The following is a 24,037-nucleotide window of genomic DNA, read 5'->3' on the forward strand; positions in this document are numbered from 1 at the left end:
CCTAACTGGAGAAGACAGAGGTGAGGTGGAGAGAGAGTGAGGTGAGGTGGAGTGTTTTTTTTATTTCCCCGGAAAATTTCTAAAATTCTACATATTCCCTTTAAAATATCACACCCCAGAAACTATTTAGCTTTCCCAAAAGCGCTGGCCATAAATATATGTGATTTTTCTTAATTAATTTAAAGCTAGGTTAGATAAATATTTTATTAAAAAGTAAGCTAACTTATCTAGCTAGGAGCAGGTACAAGGGCAGACAGACCATCTTTATACCTTCTTCTTGCATCAACATCTACTCTCTTTCTTTCTCTCTCTTACTGTATTTCAACCAGTAGACGGAAGGTATTTCTTCTTCCACTAGTAACTTTGTCATTAAAATTTCTTTCTTTAGAATACTCTTATTATGATTTTTGTTCCTCACCCACAAGTTGTTCCTTTCTTTTTCTTCCATCCTTCTCAATCTACTATTTCACATATCACTCATCCATGTTTCATTGCTTGGATTTAACCTAGCTTACTTTTATTCTCAATTTACTTAGTACTTTTTTGGTTTCTGACCTAAACAAACTGTCCCTTTCTTCATTCAATTTTTCCAAAAGTACTGTCACATATTCGCGTATCATGAAGATATATTCTCACTACTTCATAGAAATAAGGGTGGTTCAATTTTGACTTAAATTTGACAAATTGACTCTTTTAATGTGAAATGAGATTGACTAAAAGGAAGAGAATAAATGGACTTCCTTCAAGTCAACCACATATAATATGTTGACTTCCAATGGGTCAAAATGGTGTATCATGCCAAGCTACAATGGACAAAAGCACGAGGTTAACACATTGAAACCTAATTCTGCACATTCAAACCTAATTTTTAGGGTCAACAGTTTGATACAAGTCAACACAACGTTTTCTTCATGTGGGTTTTGGGCGGCAGTCTAATTGCCGTGCTTAGTACAACTAACTTGTCTATTTTGAAGAATAATTCATCAAGAAGAGAAAAAAAATCACTTAATCATAACATTAAATTTAGGGGTGTAATGGGTCATTGAGTTTTCTTTTTTGCACACAATTTGCATGGAAACGCCAATATGATATTTATACGTCGATTTAAATAGCTGGTTTAAAAACATGGAAAATATTAAAAAATACATAATTATAATTGATGTAGTTTTGCTATTGCAAAAAGTTTATGTCTAAGTTATAGACGGTTGTTAAGATCAAATAAAATATCACATTAAATAAAATAAATTTAACGAATTTAGAAATAAATATTGGAAAAAACATTGTTTGGCAAAATAATGCGTTCTTATTATGTTACGTTAAAAATATGAATAACACTACAGAATACTGGTGACTCAATTTAACATTTTTTTGTAACTGTCGTTAATAACTAGTAGTAATAAACTTTACGTGGCAATCTGGATAATTTCAATTTTAAAAATTTAGATAAATTCAAATATAAATTTTCGAACTTGGCAAAACCAACCAATAGTTTGGATGGGGTTTAAATTCGGTCGATAATTAGGATTATATAGATTAGTTGAAGCATACAATTTTTGCTCCAACACCATAGATTAAAATAAGAAAATATCATAAACTAGTTTGTTTAGGTTAACAAAGAGGGTTTTAGTTGTTTTAAGAGAGAGAGGGACAGGGGATATTATAGAAATTTCATAAGGACCAAGTTGCTAAATCGATAAAAGAGGAAGGACAACCAAAGAAATTAATAATTAATTGTCATTTACAAACTCTTTTTTGTAAGGATAGAATAGAAGTTTGCTATATTATTGCCGTTGGTCATCTTTTCTCTTTAATCGTCATCTCTCTCTCTCTCTCTCTTCCTGTTTCTCTCTCCTCTCTTTCTCTCTCTTCTCTTTCGCTCTCTTCTCTTTCGCTCTCTAGATTATCGATGAATTGATCTGGTGTTCTTCACCATTATTTGGGTAGGTAAGTTTTCCTAACCTGGGTTTGTTTCATCATTTCCAATTCTTCAAGGGTTTCTTTTCTTTTTGAAGATTAAATTTGACTAAGAAAGGTTTGATGATTTTGAGTTTCGAGCTTTTGGGGGTAATCAATTAAAGTTTTCTGGTTTATAACTATGAATTTTGATGTTTAATTGCAGAAAAGGGTCGAGATTTGTTTTTAATTTCTTGTTAATAAACATCTCGGTATAATTTGAACCGTTTCTGGGTTTCTTGGTTGAGGAAAAAAGGATTCTGATTGATTATTAAAGGTAACATTTTTGATGATCTTTTTGGTTATAATTTAGTTCTTGTTTATGTTAGGATGAAACATTTTTCATATTTTTGGAATGATTTTACATGTGATTAGGTTAATTGATAATGGAAATTGATGGCTTTACATTGCTTTCCTTTATAACCCTTTTCTCTTTCTCTCTCTAATTACTAGTTATCATAGTGGTTTTGATTTCATGTAAAACTCTAAATTGGAGTATGTTTCTAAAAGAATTCGATTTTAGGGTTTTTTCCCCCCTACTTTTGTGAAAGATAGGTACCCACTGTTAAATTCTTCATCCATGATTTTTCTCTCTCTTGATAATTGCAAGATAGTAACTTTTCATGACAAAGTTCCTGTTTTTTCTTACCTAGTTGATATCATTCATTATCATTGGATTATATGATTTTATATCAAATTTGTGCTTAAATAGGGTAGAAATATCCATTCTATGTTTCGGTAATACACGATACTTTGTTTGAGTAAGAGGCAACAACTTGGAAAAGAAACAAGTAATAGAACATAATCAAGATGGCTTACTAATGGCATATGTAGGTGTTTGTGATGGGGGTTTCGGTCTTGTTCTTAGCTTGTTTTCTACATGTTTGAATTATATATCGAGAATGTCATTCTATTACCTTTTTATGCTTGATTTTGAACACCCATTGTTTCTCAACACTTGGGTAATTTTAATACATACGTTCATTGGTAAAGAATTAGGACATTAAACACCGTATCTTGCTTTAGCTCTAGCATTTTCGTACTAATGTTTTGGTATACTTCTAACATTTTCTCTCTCGACCTTACTTTAACACTCATGGACTCATTGTTTGGACGTGGCCTTGACCACATTGTGATTAAATTCAGGGTTCATGTTATAAAATTTCGACAAAAATGGGTCAACGGAATATGTTATGCACAAATCAGATGCTTGAGTTGGAAATGGATCAACAAGGTCGAGTTTGTCATCACCCTCCTGAACCTTGCATGTTATTGAGCAATGCTGCTGATTTTCCACATACAAGTGGCCACCCCGGATTATCGGCTTCTGGAAGCACAAGCAATAACAATCTTCACTACATGCCAGGTCATCATGATAGTAACTTATTTTTCGGGGGGCAGTATAACTCTCTTCAACATCACTGTTCAAACGTCGATTTAGGTGTTGCTACACAATCAAGCTATTATAATCCGTATATGATCCACTCTTCTTCTACTAGGGTGTATCCTGTGTCACTAAACCAAGTTCCTTCTAGCCAGTTACCATCTTCAAGCAATCATGGAGTAATGGGTGTCGAATTAGATGAACATGAAAGGAATAATTATTTCATGGATTGTGTTAGAAATTCAGGAAAGAGAAAGAATGCAGAAGGAAATCTAGTAAATCACCTCGATCTTACTGGTTCCGCAAGCTCAAGTTCATCTTCTTCAGGTTTGCAACTCAACACTGAGTCTCAGAATCGAGAAGAACAAACTGAAACAGGAACTGGTTTTTTGGATGCCGAAGCTTTTATTCCGCTTGAGCACCGATCACGCGGCTTCCTAACCGTTGAAGAAGCATCTGAGAGAAGTGTGAGAAGATCCAATAGTATAGGTATTCAGTTGGATTCTGCTATGGTATATAATCAGAACCATTTAGTTCAAGGGAATTATATCAGTCAGTCGTTTCACCCAACTACCAGTCCGTGGGTGGAACAGCAGTTTGGGAATAATGGCAGAAATGGAATCAATTCAACCTGGAATCACGTTCGTGCTGTACCTTATTTACACGGTATTTTATTATCTCTTGGTGTATATAGTAAACCCATATATATATATATATATATATATATATATATATATCAATTTATCTTTCTTGGATAAAGAACTATCAATGCCATTAGATGAAAAGCGACACCGGAAACTGATATTATGTTTGTTGACAGGGAGAAACGTTAATGGCGGGTTTTCAGATATTATGAGCATGAGTGGGCAGGGATATCAGGACCCAACAACTAGTAGAAATCCTGGAATTCTCTTCAATTCTCCACCCATGCCCCAACATATGCATCATCATCACCCAGCTCACCCGATCCAAGCAATGAGAGCCCACAACTATCAGGCCCAAGTACCATTCCCTCCTCCTTACGGGCCTCCAATGAACAATCCCTTACAACAGAGTCCTCCTCTACATCCTTCTCGGGATGGTTTGGAAGCCGGGCCTAGACATCAAAGAACCTTACCTCCCAATGGCCTCAGGATATACAGACACCCTCGAAGTGGGGCGCATCCAGAAAGCAGAAATAATCCGCATTTTAGGTTCCTATCAGCAGACGTATGTTCTTATCCTCTTTCCACTTTGAAACTTTTCTGATGCTGTTTATTCCATGGGCTTGGATATTAACTTCGATCACTGGTGACTGCAGGAGGTTGCGATACTAGAGTTTCCAGGGTTTTATGAAGTTGGTAATTTGGTTGATCAACATAGAGATATGCGACTCGACATAGATGACATGTCTTATGAGGTAATTATCATGAAAAAATTATCTATCAGGGCCTAAATTATTCCATTCGAGAGCATTGATTAGAAGATTGAATGCAAAATTGCAGGAACTACTGGCATTAGGTGAACGTATTGGTAATGTTAAAACTGGTTTGTCAGAAGAAACCATTTTACGCCATCTCAAGATGAGATTTCATATTCCTTCTGCTACTTATTTGTCTTTGAATGGGTCAAGTAGCATCGATCAGGAAACTGAGACTTGCATTATATGTCAGGTAATATTCGTTCTCCAACTTTTCTTGTATCGGCACTGTTACAACTTACTCTTCCGATGTGTTTCTGAAAGCTGAATTGTTGAACATGGCAGGTTGAGTATGAGAATGATGAGAAGATTGGAACCCTAGATTGTGGGCACGAGTATCACGTAGACTGCATAAAGCAGTGGTTATTGGTAAAGAACGTTTGCCCTGTCTGCAAAATGCCGGCTTTGGCTGGGGAAGGAATCGAAGAATCCAAGAAGAAGGAATGAAGGGATGAGTTAACAAACTGAGTTTGTTAGTACTACTAATCTATATGTGGTTTTCAGCAGAGGACCCAATTTGAGTTTTTATTCTGTGTTTGTATATACAAAAGATGATAAAACACAAACTCTCTCTGCTCATCTAAAACATTCATTGTTTCTTTCTGGACCTCTAAGAGTATTTGGTCTATCTTTCTCTCTCTTTATATATAAAACTCTCTTTATTGATCTCTCTTATTTAACTTGAAGTTGTTGAAGAATAATAGCTCTATATCAACTAAATGTGTTAATTTCTCATGGCCATTTATCTTGAGAGTTTGTGTTCTTGGAGCGCAGAATTTCTTAAGAAAAGGCGACAAATGAAGGAGATTTATAGGAGGTTATTGTACTTGGCTTCACTAACAATATTTTACTTGTACATCTTAACAACAATGTTTAGTTTGTAACTGGAAGCAAGTTTAGTTCTTATCATAACTTCGAAAATTCCTTTATGAAAGCAATTTGAATCCATTATACTGATCATAACCTCGAACGGAACTCTAACTCTAAATCAGAGCTAAAAGACTACATATGTCTGAATTATAGTCCTAAACAAGAGCAGATGAAAGACAACTGACTATCAAAATATGATTACACATAAGAGAAAACTAGATTGGCCTAATCCATTCATAGTCGAAAACAATCAAATATAACATAATCCTGTGCCTGTCGATAGATATAAGTAATACAGTAAGGAAAACGACGAAGAACTAACTAAATAGCATGAAGTTGCTATGGATGATGAATAAAACCAAATTACTTTTCAGTTCAACTTACACAACTTCAGACGTCTTAATATATCACGACAAAATATCAGTTAACACTCTGTGAATACGATATGGAATTGGAAGCTCCGTTGGTAGGACAGCAGAGAAAATTACCTCCTAAGGTCGTTTTTGTCGAGGATTAGGCAGAGCAACAGCCGACTTTCTTCACTGCGGATACATCGTCCTTGCCACCGACACTAATTGTCTGTCCTTTGGGCAATGCTGCTGGGTCGTCCCCAACATCAAGAGCTTTCCGGCTAACAACCCGGTGGATTTGAGTGAGAACCTCTGTGAAAGCGTTTTCTACATTCATAGACTCCAATGCTGATGTTTCCATGAAGAAGGTATTTTCTCTCTCTGCAAATGCCTTGGCATCCTCAGTTGAAACAGCTCGTAAGTGACGAAGATCTGCTTTATTGCCAACGAGCATGATCACGATATTTGTATCAGTGTGATCCCGAAGCTCTTTCAACCATCTCTCTACATTCTCAAATGTAACATGACGCGTGACATCGTAGACAAGTAGTGCACCAACTGCTCCACGATAGTATGCACTCGTGATTGCACGGTACCTTTGGCAAATTAACATAAAAATGAGAACAAGATTAATAGATGATTAACTGAGTACTTTCTCTAACCAAATTGAGTCCAATCTGTAAGCATTTATCACCGAGTATCTTTTGTAAATGATACAATTAAGAGAATATCAATCACATTTTACATGAACTAATATACTAGGTTATGCTAATTGTATAGTAAATCAGCCAAGAGCTTACTACTATAAAATGCAAAAAGTATGAAGGACACTATTTTGAACATGAGAATAGAAAGTGAGAGAAGAGAACAACATCATTTTACTCAAATACCTTTTATGGTCCAAAGATTCATAGACGAGAACTAACAAGATAAGTGACACTCTTTTATGCTCATTCTAATTACAAGTACATTTTGTTACCCAAATTGGCTTCATTTAAAGGTACAAATTTACTATACACCATGCAACTATAAACCATTTTTATCCATTCAAATTGTTCGGCAAAGCCATGGAGAACCTAACCTAGAAAACCCAACAAAAGTATCCAGCTTTAACTAGGAGATCCCTCAAAATATTCATAACGTTAATGGTTAACCAAAATTTCACAATCCAATCCAAATAATGTCCCTGCATCATCACGAATAATAACAAAGCAAACTATTTCTCCATCACAAATGCACCTTATACTGCAATCACTTACCAAGCTCTGATTGGCATTTTAAACTCAATCCTTGTGGAACTGGTTTCTTATACTTCTAGTAAAATTTCTTCTTGTTTTTTTACTTCGTAGGAGGATTATCATCAAATCTAATAGTCTAATGCTTCAGACCATTAAAAATCTATTGATATTGCAATGTGAGATGTTCACTAAGTTATGGATAAACACCTATGATCTTTAAAAAAGAATGAAGAAATAAGCATTTATGCTAAAATACATCAAAATAAAGTCATGGGTTGTGATTGACCCATGAGTAAAAATACAGCAAAGTGAAGTCATAAAGAAAAATTCATCATAAAGATGGAATTTTTAAACCTAAGTGTGATTCCTGGTATGACTGTCCATTTCTAAAAAATGTTAAATCTCTCACCTAAATCACTTAATGTACCACAAATGAAACCCTAACCTAGATGTATAAACCTAATTGAGCTACCATTTTGATCCTTGACTGAGTAAATCTAGAAAACTAGAACCCAGATCTGAAAAAGATTATCTATGATGTACAATTGTCTAAGGAAAACAAAATTAGGGTAATTCAAGATCTACAGAACACAATTGCAACATGTGAATTGAGAGAAAGTAGAGATAGAGAGAGAAAAGAAAAGAAGAGATCGAACCTTTCCTGTCCGGCAGTATCCCAAATCTGAGCTTTGACGACCTTATCATCAACATGAATACTTCTGGTAGCGAATTCAACACCAATAGTGGATTTTGATTCAAGACTGAACTCATTTCTGGTGAATCTGGACAAAAGATTGGATTTTCCAACTCCTGAATCACCAATTAAAACGACTTTGAAGAGATAATCATAATCGTCGTCAGCTCTATATGCCATTTCCTTTTAGGTTTTGAATTACGATCGTCTATCAAAAGGGGAAGCAAAGATGAGAAGGTATGGAAAAGGTCAAATTTTAGGGTTTTCAAGATGTCAAACTCGACAGTTTCTCTCTTTTTACTAGCAAATGTGGATCTCCATTACTGCAATCTCGACACTAAAGAGAGAAACGAGAGAGACAAGAGAGAGAAACAATGATGTTACTTATAGGAGGAGGGAGTTCTATACTATTGACCCCCAGCTTATGGTCATTGGCGCCCACTAATAATTTTAGGAGGAATTGGCACGTCCATGACGTCAGGTTTTCCAAATTAAAAGACCAGAACCACCTTGTTTATTTTGGTATTTACTGAAATGTCACTCAGTTTTCAAAAGACCCGTTAAGGCGACCGTCCCATCTTCAGCTTTCATTTTACTAAGAAATTTTATTCTCTCTCTACAAATCACTCGAAACTCTAGAAGTTCTCATTCTGTCTTCCTCATTTCGACTCCAATAAAGTTCAATCGAAATGCTTAGAATCTCGTCAACAAAGCCATTTACAACAAACAATCTATTTCAAAACAATAAGTTTTTCCTACTCTCTTACCAATATTACACAAAAAAACCCTAAACCGAACATCTTTCTCTTTTATCTTTCCCTTTGTTGGTGCAGATGGTGAAGAAAACGACACCTATAAAGACCTTTTTGAAACTTACCATTGAAGAACCAATATCAACAAGATCTAAATCAAAGAAAGAAAACAAAAAAACCCTTAATCTTTTTCAAATCTCCTTTTTCCCCACTAATCAACGAAGAACAAATAAACAACACTTAGAAATCGTAAGTTTCCTCTTCATTCTTCAACCTCCTCTTCTTGCTTTCGTTAAAAAACCAAATCAATGACCTTTTGTTGATTTGGGGAAGAAATATTGAGATTTAGTTTTGTGTTTCTGCTCTTTAAAGACTTCGGTGTTTTTGTTCTTCACCCTATTTTACTTGATGCCTTCTTATGAATGTGTTTTGATTTTCAATTTTCCGTGGCGGAGAACAAACCCCAGGAAGAAAAAGGCAAATATGACTAACTTTATATTTTCATTACAATACGTAATATCGTGCAACCCTAATAAATTAATTTACAGTAAAAAATTGGGTGTAGTGGGGCATTCTTGGATCTGATTAGCTTAGTAGTTTATCATTGATTTCTTTCCTGACCACCAATTTGTTCCCTGTACATATATTTGTTCCCGGGTATAATTCTGAGTATACTATTGTGTTATAGGCAATTTCTGTCTAACTATTATGTTCTAGGCAGATTCTTATACATATGTTTGTTCCCCGTCGGAGTATTCGACACTTTTACGTCATATTTGCTGAATTTGTCTAAGATTTTGTCAACGTAATGCGTCTGAGATAAACTTATCCCTTCAGCCGTCTTGGAAATCTTAATTCCAAGAATGACCTCCGCTCTCCCTAAATCTTTCATGTCGAAAGTTTTGAAAGCATCTTTTTAGTTGTATTAATGACATGTAAATTATTTCCCATAATTAGCATGCCATCCACATACAAACATAGAATAACACATCCTTTAGCAGTGATCTTCGTATAGTCACATTTATCACATTCGTTGATCTTGAATCTGTTTGATAGTAATGTGTCATCAAACTTTAAGTGCCATTGCTTTGGAGCTTGCTTTAGCCCATATAGTGATTTCACTAACCTACACACTTTCTTTTCTTGACCCGGAGCTATGAACCCTTCTAGTTGGTTCATGTAAATTTCTTCTTTGAGTTGTCCGTTTAAGAAAGCGATTTTCACATCCATCTGATGAATTTCCAGATTGTATAAGGATGCTATAGCTACTAACACTCTTACTGAGGTGATTCGACTAACTGGAGAATAAGTGTCGAAATAATCTAACCCTTCTTTTGTCGGAATCCCTTTGCGACAAGTCTCGCTTTATACTTGTCTATGGATCCATCTGTTTTCAATTTCTTTTTGAAAATCCATTTGCAGCCTAGAGCCTTACAACCCGGTGGGAGGTCTACTAGCTCCCATGTGTGATTTTGCATGATGGATTATATTTCACTGTTAATAACTTCTTTCCAGAATGGAGCTTCTGGAGTAGCCGTTGCTTCTGCGAAAGTTTGAGGTTCATTTTCTACCATATAGGTTAGAAAATCAGGACTAAATGCCTTAGCTATTCTTGTCCTTTTGCCTCTTCGTGGTCCGAGTGTTGTTTCCTCGTTTTCCATATCACCTTCTTTAGATGTTTCTGGATTTTCCTCTTCCTCATCTCTTACACGTTTCTACTTTCAGATGATACTTCAGAATTCTGTTTGAAAGGAAAGATGTGTTCAAAGAACTTAACATCTCTCGATTCCAGAATGGTGTTTACGTGTATATCCTCAATTTCAGACTTCTGTACTAGAAATCTATAGGCGCCACTATTCATTGCGGGCCCTATATATACACAGTCTACCGTCTTAGGTCGTATCTTGACCCGTTTAGGAGGAGGAACTAATACCTTCGCTAGGCACCCCCACACTTTCGTGTATTTAAAGGATGCCATCCTTCCTTTCCATAGTTCATAAGAAATTTTACCTGTTTTCCTATGGGGTAACTTATTTAATAAGTGATTAGCCGATAATATCGCCTCCCTCCACAAGTTCTGAGGTAAACCAGAACTTATGAAGAAAGCGTTCATCGTTTCTTTTAGCGTTCTGTTTTTCCGCTCTGCTACACAATTTTGTTGAGGTGTATAAGGAGCCGTCGTTTGATGAACTATGCCATTCTTCGCACATATCTCGGCGAAAGGGGATTCATATTCTCCACCTCGATCGCTTCTCAAGGCCCTAATCTTTTTATTACGTTGAGTTTCTACTTCGGTTTTATAAAGCTCGAACTTTTCAATTGCTTCGTCTTTACTCCTTAGTGAGTAAACGTAACAAAACCGAGTGGAATCATCGATAAAGGTGATGAAGTACTTTTTACCACCTCTGGTTTGAACCATCTTTAAATCACAACGATCACTATGAATTAAGTCTAGAGGTTTTGTGATTCGTTCTATTGATTTGAACGATGTCTTAGTCATTTTTGACTCTACACATGTTTGACATGTTCATTTTGTGTCAATTTCGACTTTCGGAATCAACTCCAAGTTCATTAATTTCTTTAATGACTTATTATTCACATGTCCTAGTCTTTCGTGCCAAATATTGGAAGACTCAACAATATAAACATAATTATTAATTTTATTAATAATAGACATCTTCGGCATTATAGAGGTTACATTTAATTTAAATAACCCCCACATAAGTAGCCCTTCCCAACATACATCCCATTTTTAGACAAGACGAAGTTATTTGACTCAAAGACTAGTTTGAATCCATTCTTGCTTAGAAGAGAACCAGAAACCAGATTTCTTTCGGATGTTAGGAGCATGGAGTACACCATTCAAAGTTATTTCCTTTCCCGAAGTGAATTTTAGCACGATCTTCCCTTTTCCTTCGACTTGGGTGGTCGAGTCGTTTCCCATGAACAGGGTCTCTCCTTCGGCTATTTCTTTATAAGAAGAAAAAAGACTTTTGTCACCACAAATGTGACGAGTTATTCCGGTGTGACCCACCACTCTCTCTGGTTGTTAACCAAGTTAACTTCAGATACCACTGCACAGAGGTTCAAGTTAAGAAGTTTCTTAGACACTTATTCGGCTTTAGTAATCATAGCACATAGATTCTGAGTTTCGGTGTCTTCTACCAGCGAGGCTTGGTCATTTGCCGGTTTTGGAACGACAATCCTTAGCTAGATGGCCTCGTTTGCCACAGTTATAACATTGGCCGAACCTGCCCATTTTCTTCGACTTTCCACCGTCTTTAGGTGGATGCTTACGCTTTGAATTCTTACTTGGACCGGTCTCTACGACGTTCACATTAGAGAGCTTTTTAAAGTTCTTCTCAGCAATGCGACTGCCCTCTTCGATTCGAAGCTTTAGGATGAGTTCTTCAAGACTCATATCCTTGTTCTTATGGCAGAGATAATTTTTGAAGTCTTTCCACCCTGTGGGTAATTTTTCGATCAGAGCTCGAACTTGGGAAGGTTCATTCGTTATCATGTTCTCTGCCTGTAGTTCTTGTAGGAAACTCTGTAGTTCTTGGACTTGGGTCATAACTGGTTTTGAATCAGTCATTTTGAAATCCAAGAATCGTCCTACTATAAACTTTTTGACAGCCGCATTTTCAGTTTTATACTTATTGATAAGGGTGTCTCACAGTTGTTTAGACGTTTCTATAACCGAATATAGATTATAGAGTTCGTCGTCTAAACTGTTCAGGATATAGTTCTTGCACAAGAAGTCTTCTTGTTTCCATGCATCTGTTTCAGCGGTACGTTGCGCCTCATCCTCTATTTTTGCATGGGTGGGCCTCTCTTTGGTTAAGTATTTAACCATACCCAATGTCGTTAGGTAGAACATCATCTTCAACTTCCATCAGTTGAAGTCAGTTCCCTTGAACTTCTCTGGTTTTTCCCCGTTCGTGGTGTTAGGCGGAATAACTCGTAGAGTGGTTCTTGTTCTTGCCATTTTTCTGAAACACACAGTAATAAACCAAATCAATTTCTTTAAACCAGAGAAATAATCGTAATAAAATATCTTAAGATTGTTGTTCATCTGGTTAGTAATTGATAAGTCGATTTCTCTCTGTCTTGGCTTGATTTAGACATAGTTTCCTTTCTCTAACTTACAGAGTTAGAGAATAATGATTTATCAATATTCCTTCTTTCGGATTAGCCGAGATAGACGAGAGTAATGGAGTCGTGGCGAGAATAGAGTCTCTTTCCTTGTATGCCTTCGGGATACAACGACTTTCCTTTCAGAATTTTAAGATGATACTTCTATATTCTGAAAGCGGACGAACCTTCGTAAATATTATGAGCTCCTGGACTTATGCGGACGATCTTCTAGACGCCTTAAAAATTCACTCGAAACTTCTTTCTTCTTTTTTCTAGATATACTAGAATTACTTCCCAATAAGTATTCCAACACATAGAACACTAATTGGTAGAAGAGAAGAGAAGAGAAGAGAAGGAGAGAATGAATTTGATGTGAGAAATGAAGTGGGTTTAGGTAGTTTATATATGAATCGAGTAGGCACTTGATTATGGGACACATCTCTTGATGTTTGGGGACAAATCCCTTAGTTTTTGGGACACAACTCTAGACAAAGAGTTAGTTAAATAACTGGGATTTGCGGCAAGGTTTTGGTGCGAACGATCTGGCTAAAAAACAAGGAAGAAACGCCCACCGTTGGATTTCATTGGTTCTGTCCCGAACCATGCCCAATAGAGCTAAACCGATGCCTTTAGATGAAGATCTAGAGAGATCCCGAGGGTGTCCCGACGCGGGGTTAACGCGGACCGTTGGATCCACGAGGATCCAACGCTTTTGCGCTATGCTCGAAGCAATCCTGACAGCCTCACATGCGCGACTGTTGGATCTGTATCCCGCGCATTGAACGCCATCCGTCCAGATTAGGATGTGCGTGCTTTGCTCAAACGGTCCCCAAAGTAACTTATCCAACTTGACGCTTTAGTCCCTATTTCAACCGATCTTCGTCCAAACTTTAAACTTGAATTTCTCATTCATCCGGAATCCGATTTGAGTAATTCTTGGCTCTAAATTGAAGAGCTCGACGAGACGAACGAAACGATGCGTTTCGTTTCTGAGTTTGACCAGTCTGGTCGAGCCAAAATCGACTCCGATTCCAACACAAATTAGGCCTGGATCGCCTAGTCCTAGGACCGGCCCCGGACAGTTCTTATCTCCTCCAACAGTAAACAAATGATGCTTTCAAGTCAGTTTAATTACTATTAAAACTTAAATAATTTATTTCTATCTTTAATGGCCTTTTATAGGCTTACAAAAGCAACTGTTTCTTGAATTCAAATAAACTTATTGATGTAAATAATCTACGAGCATCTCCAACACAAAACTGAGAAAAAATAAACTCTATCAAGTAGTCTTACGTGTAAAGTTGTAATTGAGATTCTCATTTCTAGTTGGCGAAAATTGAGATCCTTAAATCTTTTGTGTCTCAAATGCAAAACTCTAGACACATAAGACTAATTAATAAAGATCTTTGTATAACCTACCCTTGGTTATGGCCCGTTTCTTGTCAAGTTCCTGTCTGTCTCCCGCTCAAAATCCAAACGCTTCACTATTTTTTAGAGTTTCTAATTTTTTTTGTTTTAGTCGACGTTTTAAAGCTTTATCAAATTTTCTGTTGCGTAACAAACATAAGTATGTGAAGAAAGTGATTAAGTCCTGTTCGCATGTGAAGAAAGGGTGGTGAGAGAGATGGTGGGAGGAGAAAGATCTAGGGGTGGTAGGTGGTGGCGAGAGAGATGGTGGGGGGAGAAAGTGATTTAGGTGCTGTTTGTTTTTTTATTTTTTCAGATCTGAAATCTGAATTAGAACCTAATTCAGATTTCAGATGTTTGAATTTTAATTTACAAAAATCTGAAAACTTATCTGAATTAGATTTTTGTCTGAATTGGCTGAATATGAACCCACTTATTTCAGACTTTAAAACAAGTCTGAAATAAGGGTTCAAGTTCTGAAAAGTTCGAAATGACCTTTTTGCCCTCTTATTTTAGTAAACATTTCTAAACTTTCATCACCCGTCCGCCACCACATACCGCCGCCATCACATATCATCACCGCCACCACATACCATCGCCGCACCACCACCACCACCACCACCACCACCACCTCTGATCACAAATATACCACCACCACATAACCCTAAACTTTCATCACAAAACACACTAACAACACAGAAAAAACAATTGAAACATGAAGTTACCAAGATTAGGTCAGATGTAGTATTTACATACATAAATGATGAACGATAATCACAAAGAAAAACCCTAAAAGAACATAAACCCTAGAAGAAAGGGTTATTTTTCTGACCCAAAACAAAGTATTTAGGACGAAAGATCTAAAGATTTAAATGAAAAAACAAAGACTATCCATAATACCGCCTTCAAGATCCAAAAGAACGACACAACGAACATCTCTACCACAACTAGCTTCATTATAATAGACGTTAATCCTCTCAAGTTGAAGTTCCAGATCTTCTTCACATCTTCCTGATCATGGTTAACTATACAATCTGGAATCTACTCGAAACCCTAGCAGGATTTGGCGAGGGTTACACTTTCTCATTCGTCTGGAGAGAGAGAGGAGACGGGAGGGAGGGAGAGAAGGAGAAAGAGAGGCAGGAACTGCCGTGTAGAAAGAGAGAGCAAGAAAGAGGATAAGAAAGTTAGAGGTTAGGGTTTCTGTGGGTTATATATATCACGAGGGTATAAATGTCAAAATTTTGTTTCAGACTTAATTATTCAGATTCGAAAAACAAACATCTGACTTGTAAACAATTTAGATAATTCAGATTCAACCAATTTCAGTTCAGCTAATTCAGATTCAGCTAATTCAGATTCAGACACACTTAAAAAAACAAACACAACCTTAGTCGACGTTTATTTGTGGGTTAACATTTATTTGTGGGTTAGGGTAGGGGTTAGGCAAATCTGACTCCTTATTTTCTAACAGCAATCTTAGCTTTCATAATACTTTTTGATGAGAAAAACATAACACCCAAGACATTCATTAAGAAAACACAACAAACTTCAATTAAAACACAAACATAAGGTGAATACATATCCCCTTCCCAACAAAACATCAAGTAAACTGGTAGCATGGCCGACTGTCGATATAATTTAGACTTACAGTTACGTACGAAGGGTACAGATTTAGAGGACAGAAATTCAATTCATTTCTCCCAGTAATCCTCACCCTCTATGCCCAACTATCAGTCTAATATTATTCCAACAATAGGTGTACCATTAGTGCTGTAACATACACACTTTTTATTCTAACAAGTAAATGTACTACTAAACGAAAAACAAAATACTAATAACTTAACACGTGCCCTTAAGCACGTTTTCGAAATCTCAAATAGAATCATGTGTACCAAAAGTCTGGTGGACCCTGAATTCAAATACACATGATCATAACCAATCAAGCATTATTGTCCAATCTTCTTCGCTTGTTAACGAATCTAGGGTCACGAACATCGAACCTACATAGAGGACAAGTAGGGTTTCGAGCCATCCACTTAGTTATGCAAGAAAAATGGAATTTGTGAGAACACTTCAAAGCTCTTACATGATGTTCATGTTTCATGTTTCCAAGACAAATACAACATTCCTCTTCTTCAACCGATTCTACCATTTCCACTTTCATTGACTTTTTCCGAGCGAAATATACAGCGACAATTTGTTTCAGTCTTCGAATTTGAGGTCTTTCAGCTTCAGTTGCCATTCTCAATCTTCTTTTGATCATTGCTTCTTCTCGGCTATAACGAACTTCACGTTCTGCCTGCTCCATGGCAGTACCAGGTTTGTAACGTTCTAGTGCTACCCCTCTTATAAACTTTACAATTAACTTCATCAGAGGTTCAACAGGTCTTGGTCCATTTGAACCGGAAGCCATTGTTGAGGATGACATGATGAGATGATGGAAATTAGGGTTTTCTCTCTCTCTCCCAGATTAATTTCTCCTGCTTTCTCTCTCTGTGTTGGTGTTATTTGGGTTGTGCCAAAGGTTGAATTATATAGTGACACAATGACAAGGATTGGTTGATCAAAATCTTAATAGTTTGGAATGCTAGGATTCTTTAGGAAATCCTAGAGGTGAGATTTCAAGGTGCATTTAATACCATATCTTTTTCAAAGGTGACTTTGGAATTAATGATGGATTTTCCACTTTCAACTGGAATTCTTCGCTTTTTCCGCTGATTGTACCGATTCTAATATTTTTCAATTTGGAAATAAAAAAAAGATTACGTCTTATCTTATGTTTTTTCTAAAAGTGAAAGATTTCTATTTCTAATAGTTTCTAATTTTAACAAATAGATATATATTATAATCAATTTAACAAGCGGCACAATTACTGATTGCAAGTATTTATGATTTTGATATGTGATCTTACAACAAATGTTAAGTCTATCCTTTAACAATTACTTTTCAATCTTACTCTCCTGATTTGTCTTCACTGTTACCTTTATTCCACGTCTGGCGGAGGGGTACGTTTGAATTTTGAATAGGGGTGAAAATTTTCCATTAGGGTTGATCTTTTTAGGAACTTATAGATAGGCATGGACCAATACCACATAGACTCATCAAACAACGCTTTTTAGCTTTCGTTAAGATTTTTTAACTGATAGGAAGAATTTATTATTTAACATATGTCTTTGCGTCAAATTTTAAGTGAATCATTTGGATTTTAAATTTGGATTCTTTACTCTTGAGATTTAGTTTCCAGTTTTACATGTATAAAGAGGTGATTTACATGTCGAGTAAGGACTGCCAGTATTTCCATAGAAGAAGTGATGAGACATAAAAATGTCCCATCTGAATCTCTTAACTCGGGCTAGTTAGTCCAGTTTGAGCAGTTACTCTGATGAATTGCTTGTTTCTCTTGTCCAGGTGTCTTCTAAGGAGTTGAGCGCGAAAAATAGATAAAATCGAGAGAAAGACACATTAGGGGCATTTAGGTCATTTGGTGGTATTGGTGGTCTGGAAATTTTGGCAAATATTGATATTCGGATGAAACTAGAGTTCAAGACGAACTCGTGATCGAAAACGGAAGTTAAACCGGAGTCTGGGTGAGCAAACTAGGGCAGGTCAAAGCAAGTTGACTAGAAGTCAACATGGAGTATCCAAAGACACGTGGCGGAGATCCGTGAGGCAAAGAGAATCACGTGGGATCTTATTAGGCCGCGCGTTACAGAAATCGGGATGCAGCTTCGATGCATCGCAACGTAACTTTCTCGCGTACTCCCGAGTCCGTCCAACGTCCAGATCCGCACTTCAGATAATCGGACAGCCGCAGAAGCTCTCTACACGTGTTGACCAATCTGAAGCATTGCAGGTTACGTAGAGTGCCCGAGATGCACCTTATCAGTCTGCAATAGCCAGCTAATCGGTACAAGATTTTTTTTTTTTTTGTTGAGGAGCTAATCGGTACAAGATTGGATCCCAATTTATGGAGATAGAGAGAGACTTATTTCTCTAAAACAGAGTTGGATAGAGAGAGAGAGTTTGGAAGATGATATCTTGAGAATAAAATCAGAGATTGAAGGAGAGAAGTAGATAATTTCTACAGAGAGAAAGACCTCTCGGCTAGAAGAACAGACAGAGATATTTTGGTAACTCTCTAATAATAGAAAGAGAATTCAAGTTAGAAAGAGATGAGTTGCTCTATGAATAGAAGGGATTTGAGTGATGGTACTTAAGGGACAGCTGGATATTTTCTAATGGAATTTTCATAGAGAGATTAAAGGGAAGAAGTGATTTTGGGATGAAAGATTATGAGGATATCATTTATCTTTTTCTCATCTCTATTTGTTCTCATATGGCTGTGGTTTTTAAAGAGATGGAAGGAAAGAATAAACAGAGAGAAAGGAGATTGACTGAAGATCATATTTTCAGAACAGAGCATACTTAAAGATTTGAGATATATCTGATCAAGAGCTTACCTAAATTCAGATGGATATTTCAGAATCAAAGAGGATTGAAGAAGATTCCTCAAGAGGAAGAAGAATATTTTTTGAGAACCAAGAGAGGATCGACTGTTTTAGTACTGTGCTAATTTTTCTTCTCTTTTCTCTATAAAACAGAGGTTTGGACAACAGAGGGAATATCTCGGCTTGGGGGATCATTTCCTCTCGAGCTCAACTATTAAAAATCAGAGAGAGAGAGAGAGAGAGAGAGAGAGAGAGAGAAATAGAGCTACCATTATCTTATTCTTAATCCTTTGTTTTCTTTTTATCTCATTATAATTTCAGAGAGAAGAGTGAGTTTTGTGAGAGACTTTCTTTCTTTTCTTTTTATTAATAGAGACTTTGCTTTAATGAAATGGATGAAGAGAAAGACACATGGATGGTAGAGAGGTTGAGAGAGATCAAAATAGAAACATTGATTATCATTTTATGTGTTCTTTTGTTTCTGTTTTGACTCTTTTAGTGAGAGAGAGAGGAAGAACAGAGAAAGAGAAAGATTAGAAGAAGTTAAATATAGTAAAGAGAGAGAGAAATCAGTGGGGAACATGAGAAAAATGTCTGGAGAATAATTTTCCCAGAAAGAAAATACTTCCGAGAAGACGAGAAAATAATTGGCTACCAGTGGAAAATCAGTGAGAAAAGTTCTGTTTTCCTCCCTATTTCTCTTTTATTTGTCATATTTGTTTTAAACTTTTATTATGAGTAGCTAATTCTCTATCTAGGGTAGATGATGAAACCATGTTCAAAATTTTAATCGAGTTTTAACGAAAACATCTCCTGGAATTAGGATAGTTCATTATCCGAAATTCTGAGTTATAAAAAGAAAGTGATTTAGTTTGTCTAAATATTTGTTCTTAAACATGATTTTATGTGGTGAATTCAGAAAACTCAGACTCTCCCCCATTTGAGTTCCTTGTATCATTTGTATTTATTTTCATTTTCGTTATTTTATTTTAATATTTTATTCATTTTAAAACCAAAATCAAAACATTTGAAATATCTTATTAGTTCCTAGTTTTAGAATAAGTTTAACTAGTCTCGGAGGAACGAACCGATCTTTCCGGAAATATTACAACTTAACACCCGTGCACTTGCGGGTGTAGACCTATTTAAGGAAACTTTTTAGGCCCATCAAGAAGATTTCTTTTAGGAACGTGTTATAATTAGATGAGGTATTTATGATTTTTTTTTAATTCCAAACATGAAAGGTGTGTTTACGGAATGACACTTAAAACCGCGTCCACCAAGAGTGCAGATTATTTGTCGAGAGAAGAAACATACCACGCCGATGTAAAATGGCAACCTATTAAAGAACCAGCAAAAATATGTGTTATTTTCATTTTGATCCCAATTTGTGACCAGCTGGCTGATTGGGCCCATAAGTGTCTGGGCTTCATTTATAGTTCCAAATTGTGTCAGAGATTCAATTTAGCCCACAAAGTTTGTCAACTCTTCCATTTACACCTTTATGACATTTATATAATTAAAAAAATTTCTTTGTACAACTCATATTTATTTTCTCTCTGCCTCATCCATCTCTTTCGTCCCACCTCACTTTCTTATAACCAAGATGGTCGCCAGAAAAAAGTCATCCGTTGACCACCTTTTCTGACGACAACCTTCAAACTAAAAGAGATAAGAAGAAAAAAAAAGTAGTTTGATCGCCAAAAAGAGTAATCAGATAATTTTTTTCTAGCGACCATCTCAGGCAGGAGAAGGTGAGATGGGAGGAAAGAAAAGAATGAGGTAGAGGAAATAGATGGGTTAGGTGGAGAGGAAATATATATGAGTTTGATAATTTAAAGAAAATTTTAAATTATAGAAATGTCGTAAAGGTAGAATTTTTTAAATTGTAGAAATAAATATGAGTTTGACAAACTTTGGGGTCCAAATTGAACTTACCTACACAGTTAGGATCCAAATAGGAAACTCGAACTCCTATGGGGCCGAATCAACCAGTTGGTCCAAACTTGGGGGCCAAAATAATATTAACCAATATTTTTGTTAGTCCTATTACAGTTTACCATATTATATTGACGGTGTATGATTGCCAGTCTCGTGACAAATAAGCTACACTCGTAGAGGAGTGGTTTTAAGTTTCGTTCCATAAACACATCTTTCATGTGTGGAATAAAAATTTTCAGAAAAATCTCACCTAATTATAATAGGTTCCTAAAAAAATCTTATTCGATGGAAATACTGTCAATCCTTAACCGAAATGTAAATTACCTGCATGCATATAAAAGTAAATATCGAGGGCTGGTTACAGTTCAAAGTGTTCACTTCATATTCGAAGCAAAGACATATGTTAAGTATTAAAGTTTTCCTATTTAAAATAAATTTGTATAGTTGATCGTACCTATTCTATACATATATCCGTTAAAAGGTTAAAAATAAAAGGAATATTAAGGTTTGACTGATTTCGCTGCTACCAATGTTAAATAATCCTTTTGATTCTGACTTTCGAATCTTTATCCCTAGAGATTTATTGTGAGTTTGGATAAAGAAATCATAGATTCATAAGCCCAAATATTTTTTTTCGGTATAATTTGTAACTAATAAGAATCTTAGGATTTATAATTATTTGATTTTTTGTAAGCGCTTCTATCAAAAAGTGCAAAATTTTTTTTTTTTAAAAACTCGAATTTTCCAAACCGTATGTTTTTCCTTTCAAAAATCGTTATTTCATAAACAATTTTTCCAAAAATTGTTTTTTCCTAAAAACTTTTTTTTCGAAAACGGTCCTTTTTTTGTTCTGAATACAGTAAAAAAAAATGGGTACTTAAAAATTGTTGGTTTTGAAAAAAAATAGTTTCTGAAGAAAACAGTTTCAGAAAAAATACGACAAGGGGTCATCGCAAACACTATTTACCTGAGTACAATCCCGACCTATGACTTGCATGTATGAGTTCATATACTATTTACTTGAGTACAATCCGGACTCACATAAAACATCCAAGGACTTGATAGTATGGCTCTTCATTAGTTATATCCAAGTGGTGTGGTTGGATATATATGGGTACACTTGGTTAAAAATGAGAAACTATATTGATTAGTTATTTAAATTATACATGTATCTAATATTTGTTGTAGAGATAAATGTTATGTTAACTTCAGCAATAATTGTGTTGGTATCATGTTGATTGTATATATAATTTCTTGTCGTTTGCTTTGGTTAAAAGTGAAAAAAGTTGTTTGGTTTTACCACTAACAGTTTATTTTTAACTATGAAATATATCTATGATGCATCCGTGTGAAAAATGTTAGCTAGATGTAGATTTTGAATAAAGAATTATTAAAAGTTTGTATCATGTATCACTGTTGCTATTTCTTGTCATATGATATCGTAAACAATGAAAGAATTTAATTATTCCAATCACCAACAACTTCTAATTTTTATTTCAACAAAAAAAAAACTTCTAATTTTAATTATAAGATTCAGAATATGTAAGATTTTAGGAGTTAAAAGTGGAAAGTTTATAGAACATGTGTGTATTTTTACATGTGGATTTTGAATTATGGACTACTATGATCTTGTAGAAAGTGAAAATAATTATTATTTTTAACCGTTTGTAATTTCTATTTTTAACTAAGAAATATATCTCTAATAAAGAGCACGGTTAAAATTGGATTGAATTTATGCACTAATATGTATCTTCACAGTAAATCTGAGGTGGATCTGAATTTTAAAATATTTCCATAGAGAGTGGAGATATTCCTTTCTTCTTCTTAATTGCAGATATCTTTGATATTTTTGTTTGTTTTTCCTAATAAGAAAGGCGTTTACAGAATTACATCTCTAACCACGAAGAATCCATATCCTTTTGTTCCTCATCACGTGACTATCAGTATTTTTGGTAGTACCACCAAGTAAAGAACGTGTCGCTCTTAAACTTAAGATCCTTTATTAGCTAAAGATTTGGTGTTGGTGTTCCCTTTGGCGTGTTTTGAGTAATCTAACTACATATATCATCTTCAACAAGAAAAAAAAACTACATATATCATGGTCCCTATATTATGTACATGTTCACTTCTATTTGGTGTCTAAAACACCCAAAAAAGTAATATTACTGATTTGTTCATCTAACAATAAGATCTACTAAATAATAATAAAGCAGTAACAAAAATAAAATCAACAGAGAAAAGACTTATCTTTAGTATAAAGATGCCATGTACACCATAAATCTGTAAGCATGTAAAAGTGGAGAGGATTCTAAAACCTTGAGCAACAAGACTCCCTCCCAAACTTGAAGAACATGAAAAGAAAAAAGAGAAAAAGAGGAGACCTCTTTGTGCCCTAAAGGGCGCTCCTTATATAGAGCTTCTAGTCAAATGGTCATCTAGTTTGACCGTGATACATGACCGACGAGTTATAGGCCAAACGACCCGATAAGCCCAGCCCAGTCCCGGTCAATGTGGATAAGGTCAGGCCCATAAACCAACGGCTAGGTCGTCTGATTCCGATAGGAGAAATTGAATTTACTAAGCCCAGTAATTTCAAGCTACTGTTAATTTTTTTCGGTTCATTTCGGTCTCTCTCTCTCCTCTTTACTTTAGATCGTCTCAATAATGGGTTTTGTGATTGCCCTGATGGTACTGATGAGCCTGGTATTAAGAACACTAACCCTAAACCTAATTTTGTATTTCTGTTAGTATATTAGTTGCAAATTGAACAAGTACTATAAAATCATGATCATGCATGCTATTTTAGGTTAATATAGTGTAATTATCTAATTTGTAGTAAGGCATGTAGTGTTTGTTTTCAACCAAGGTAAAATTCAGTTAAAATGAAAGCTATTCCTATAGGTGTTCTAATATCGTATTCATATCTTTAATACAAATTGAACAATCAGCCATTCCTTCTATATAGGTCACTGTTCATAACATGTAGATGTCTCTCTGCTTCTCCTGATAAACCATTATTGAAATTTGTGCATGTTGGTCGTAATTCGGTTAATTCGTACCTTTGTGCGGAAGCAGTTGATCGCCCAATTGCCGCTAATCTGTCCACGATCGTCGTCGACTTGTTACGATATATGTGTACGAATCACTACTAGAGCAATCAAATATCCACACCTTAAATCTTCGTCCATCGATGGTTAGACCGTGTCATGCTAGATTATTCTGAATGAGCTTCTTGGTGTGTGTTGTGTTCTTTTATTTTTATGTCTCTCAAGAACACAAATGAGAAATATATACTATATGATTTCTCACAGCTACAATTGATCACAAAGATTAATTGCTGGCTATTAATGCATTGTAACCGCGATACTAAATATCAAGTTAATTGCACCGTTTCATTCCCG

The 24,037-nt window shown here is 35.6% G+C and overlaps 2 protein-coding genes across 3 annotated transcripts; one reads left to right on the top strand and one right to left on the bottom strand.

Annotated features, from left to right (window-relative positions):
- The first annotated feature begins 1,601 nt into the window (after nucleotides 1–1,601).
- On the top strand, nucleotides 1,602–5,462 carry LOC147550798 (RING/U-box superfamily protein). Of its 2 annotated transcripts, none has more exons than XM_086667438.1 (7): nucleotides 1,602–1,940; nucleotides 2,120–2,230; nucleotides 3,100–4,003; nucleotides 4,158–4,546; nucleotides 4,638–4,736; nucleotides 4,822–4,989; nucleotides 5,082–5,462. In XM_086667438.1, the coding sequence occupies exons 3-7, from the start codon at nucleotides 3,127–3,129 to the stop codon at nucleotides 5,241–5,243; spliced, it is 1,695 nt and encodes a 564-aa protein (XP_086523564.1). In that variant the 5' UTR covers nucleotides 1,602–1,940; nucleotides 2,120–2,230; nucleotides 3,100–3,126; the 3' UTR covers nucleotides 5,244–5,462. The 2 variants fall into 2 exon arrangements, with proteins under 2 accessions (XP_086523564.1, XP_086523563.1); XM_086667437.1 differs by having other exon boundaries at nucleotides 1,641–1,944.
- Nucleotides 5,463–5,871: 409 nt separating this feature from the next.
- On the bottom strand, nucleotides 5,872–8,372 carry LOC147550799 (ras-related protein RABA1f-like). The gene is made up of 2 exons (XM_086667439.1): nucleotides 7,911–8,372; nucleotides 5,872–6,612 (listed from the first exon to the last, which is right to left on the bottom strand). Exons 1-2 carry the CDS (start codon nucleotides 8,126–8,128, stop codon nucleotides 6,180–6,182), a joined length of 651 nt encoding a protein of 216 aa, XP_086523565.1. The 5' UTR covers nucleotides 8,129–8,372; the 3' UTR covers nucleotides 5,872–6,179.
- Nucleotides 8,373–24,037: the final 15,665 nt, after the last annotated feature.

Source organism: Eschscholzia californica, unplaced genomic scaffold, assembly GCF_041429995.1.
Source record: "Eschscholzia californica isolate CP2 unplaced genomic scaffold, dmEscCali1.0.p SCAF_3, whole genome shotgun sequence".
NCBI classification, from domain to species: Eukaryota; Viridiplantae; Streptophyta; class Magnoliopsida; order Ranunculales; family Papaveraceae; genus Eschscholzia; species Eschscholzia californica.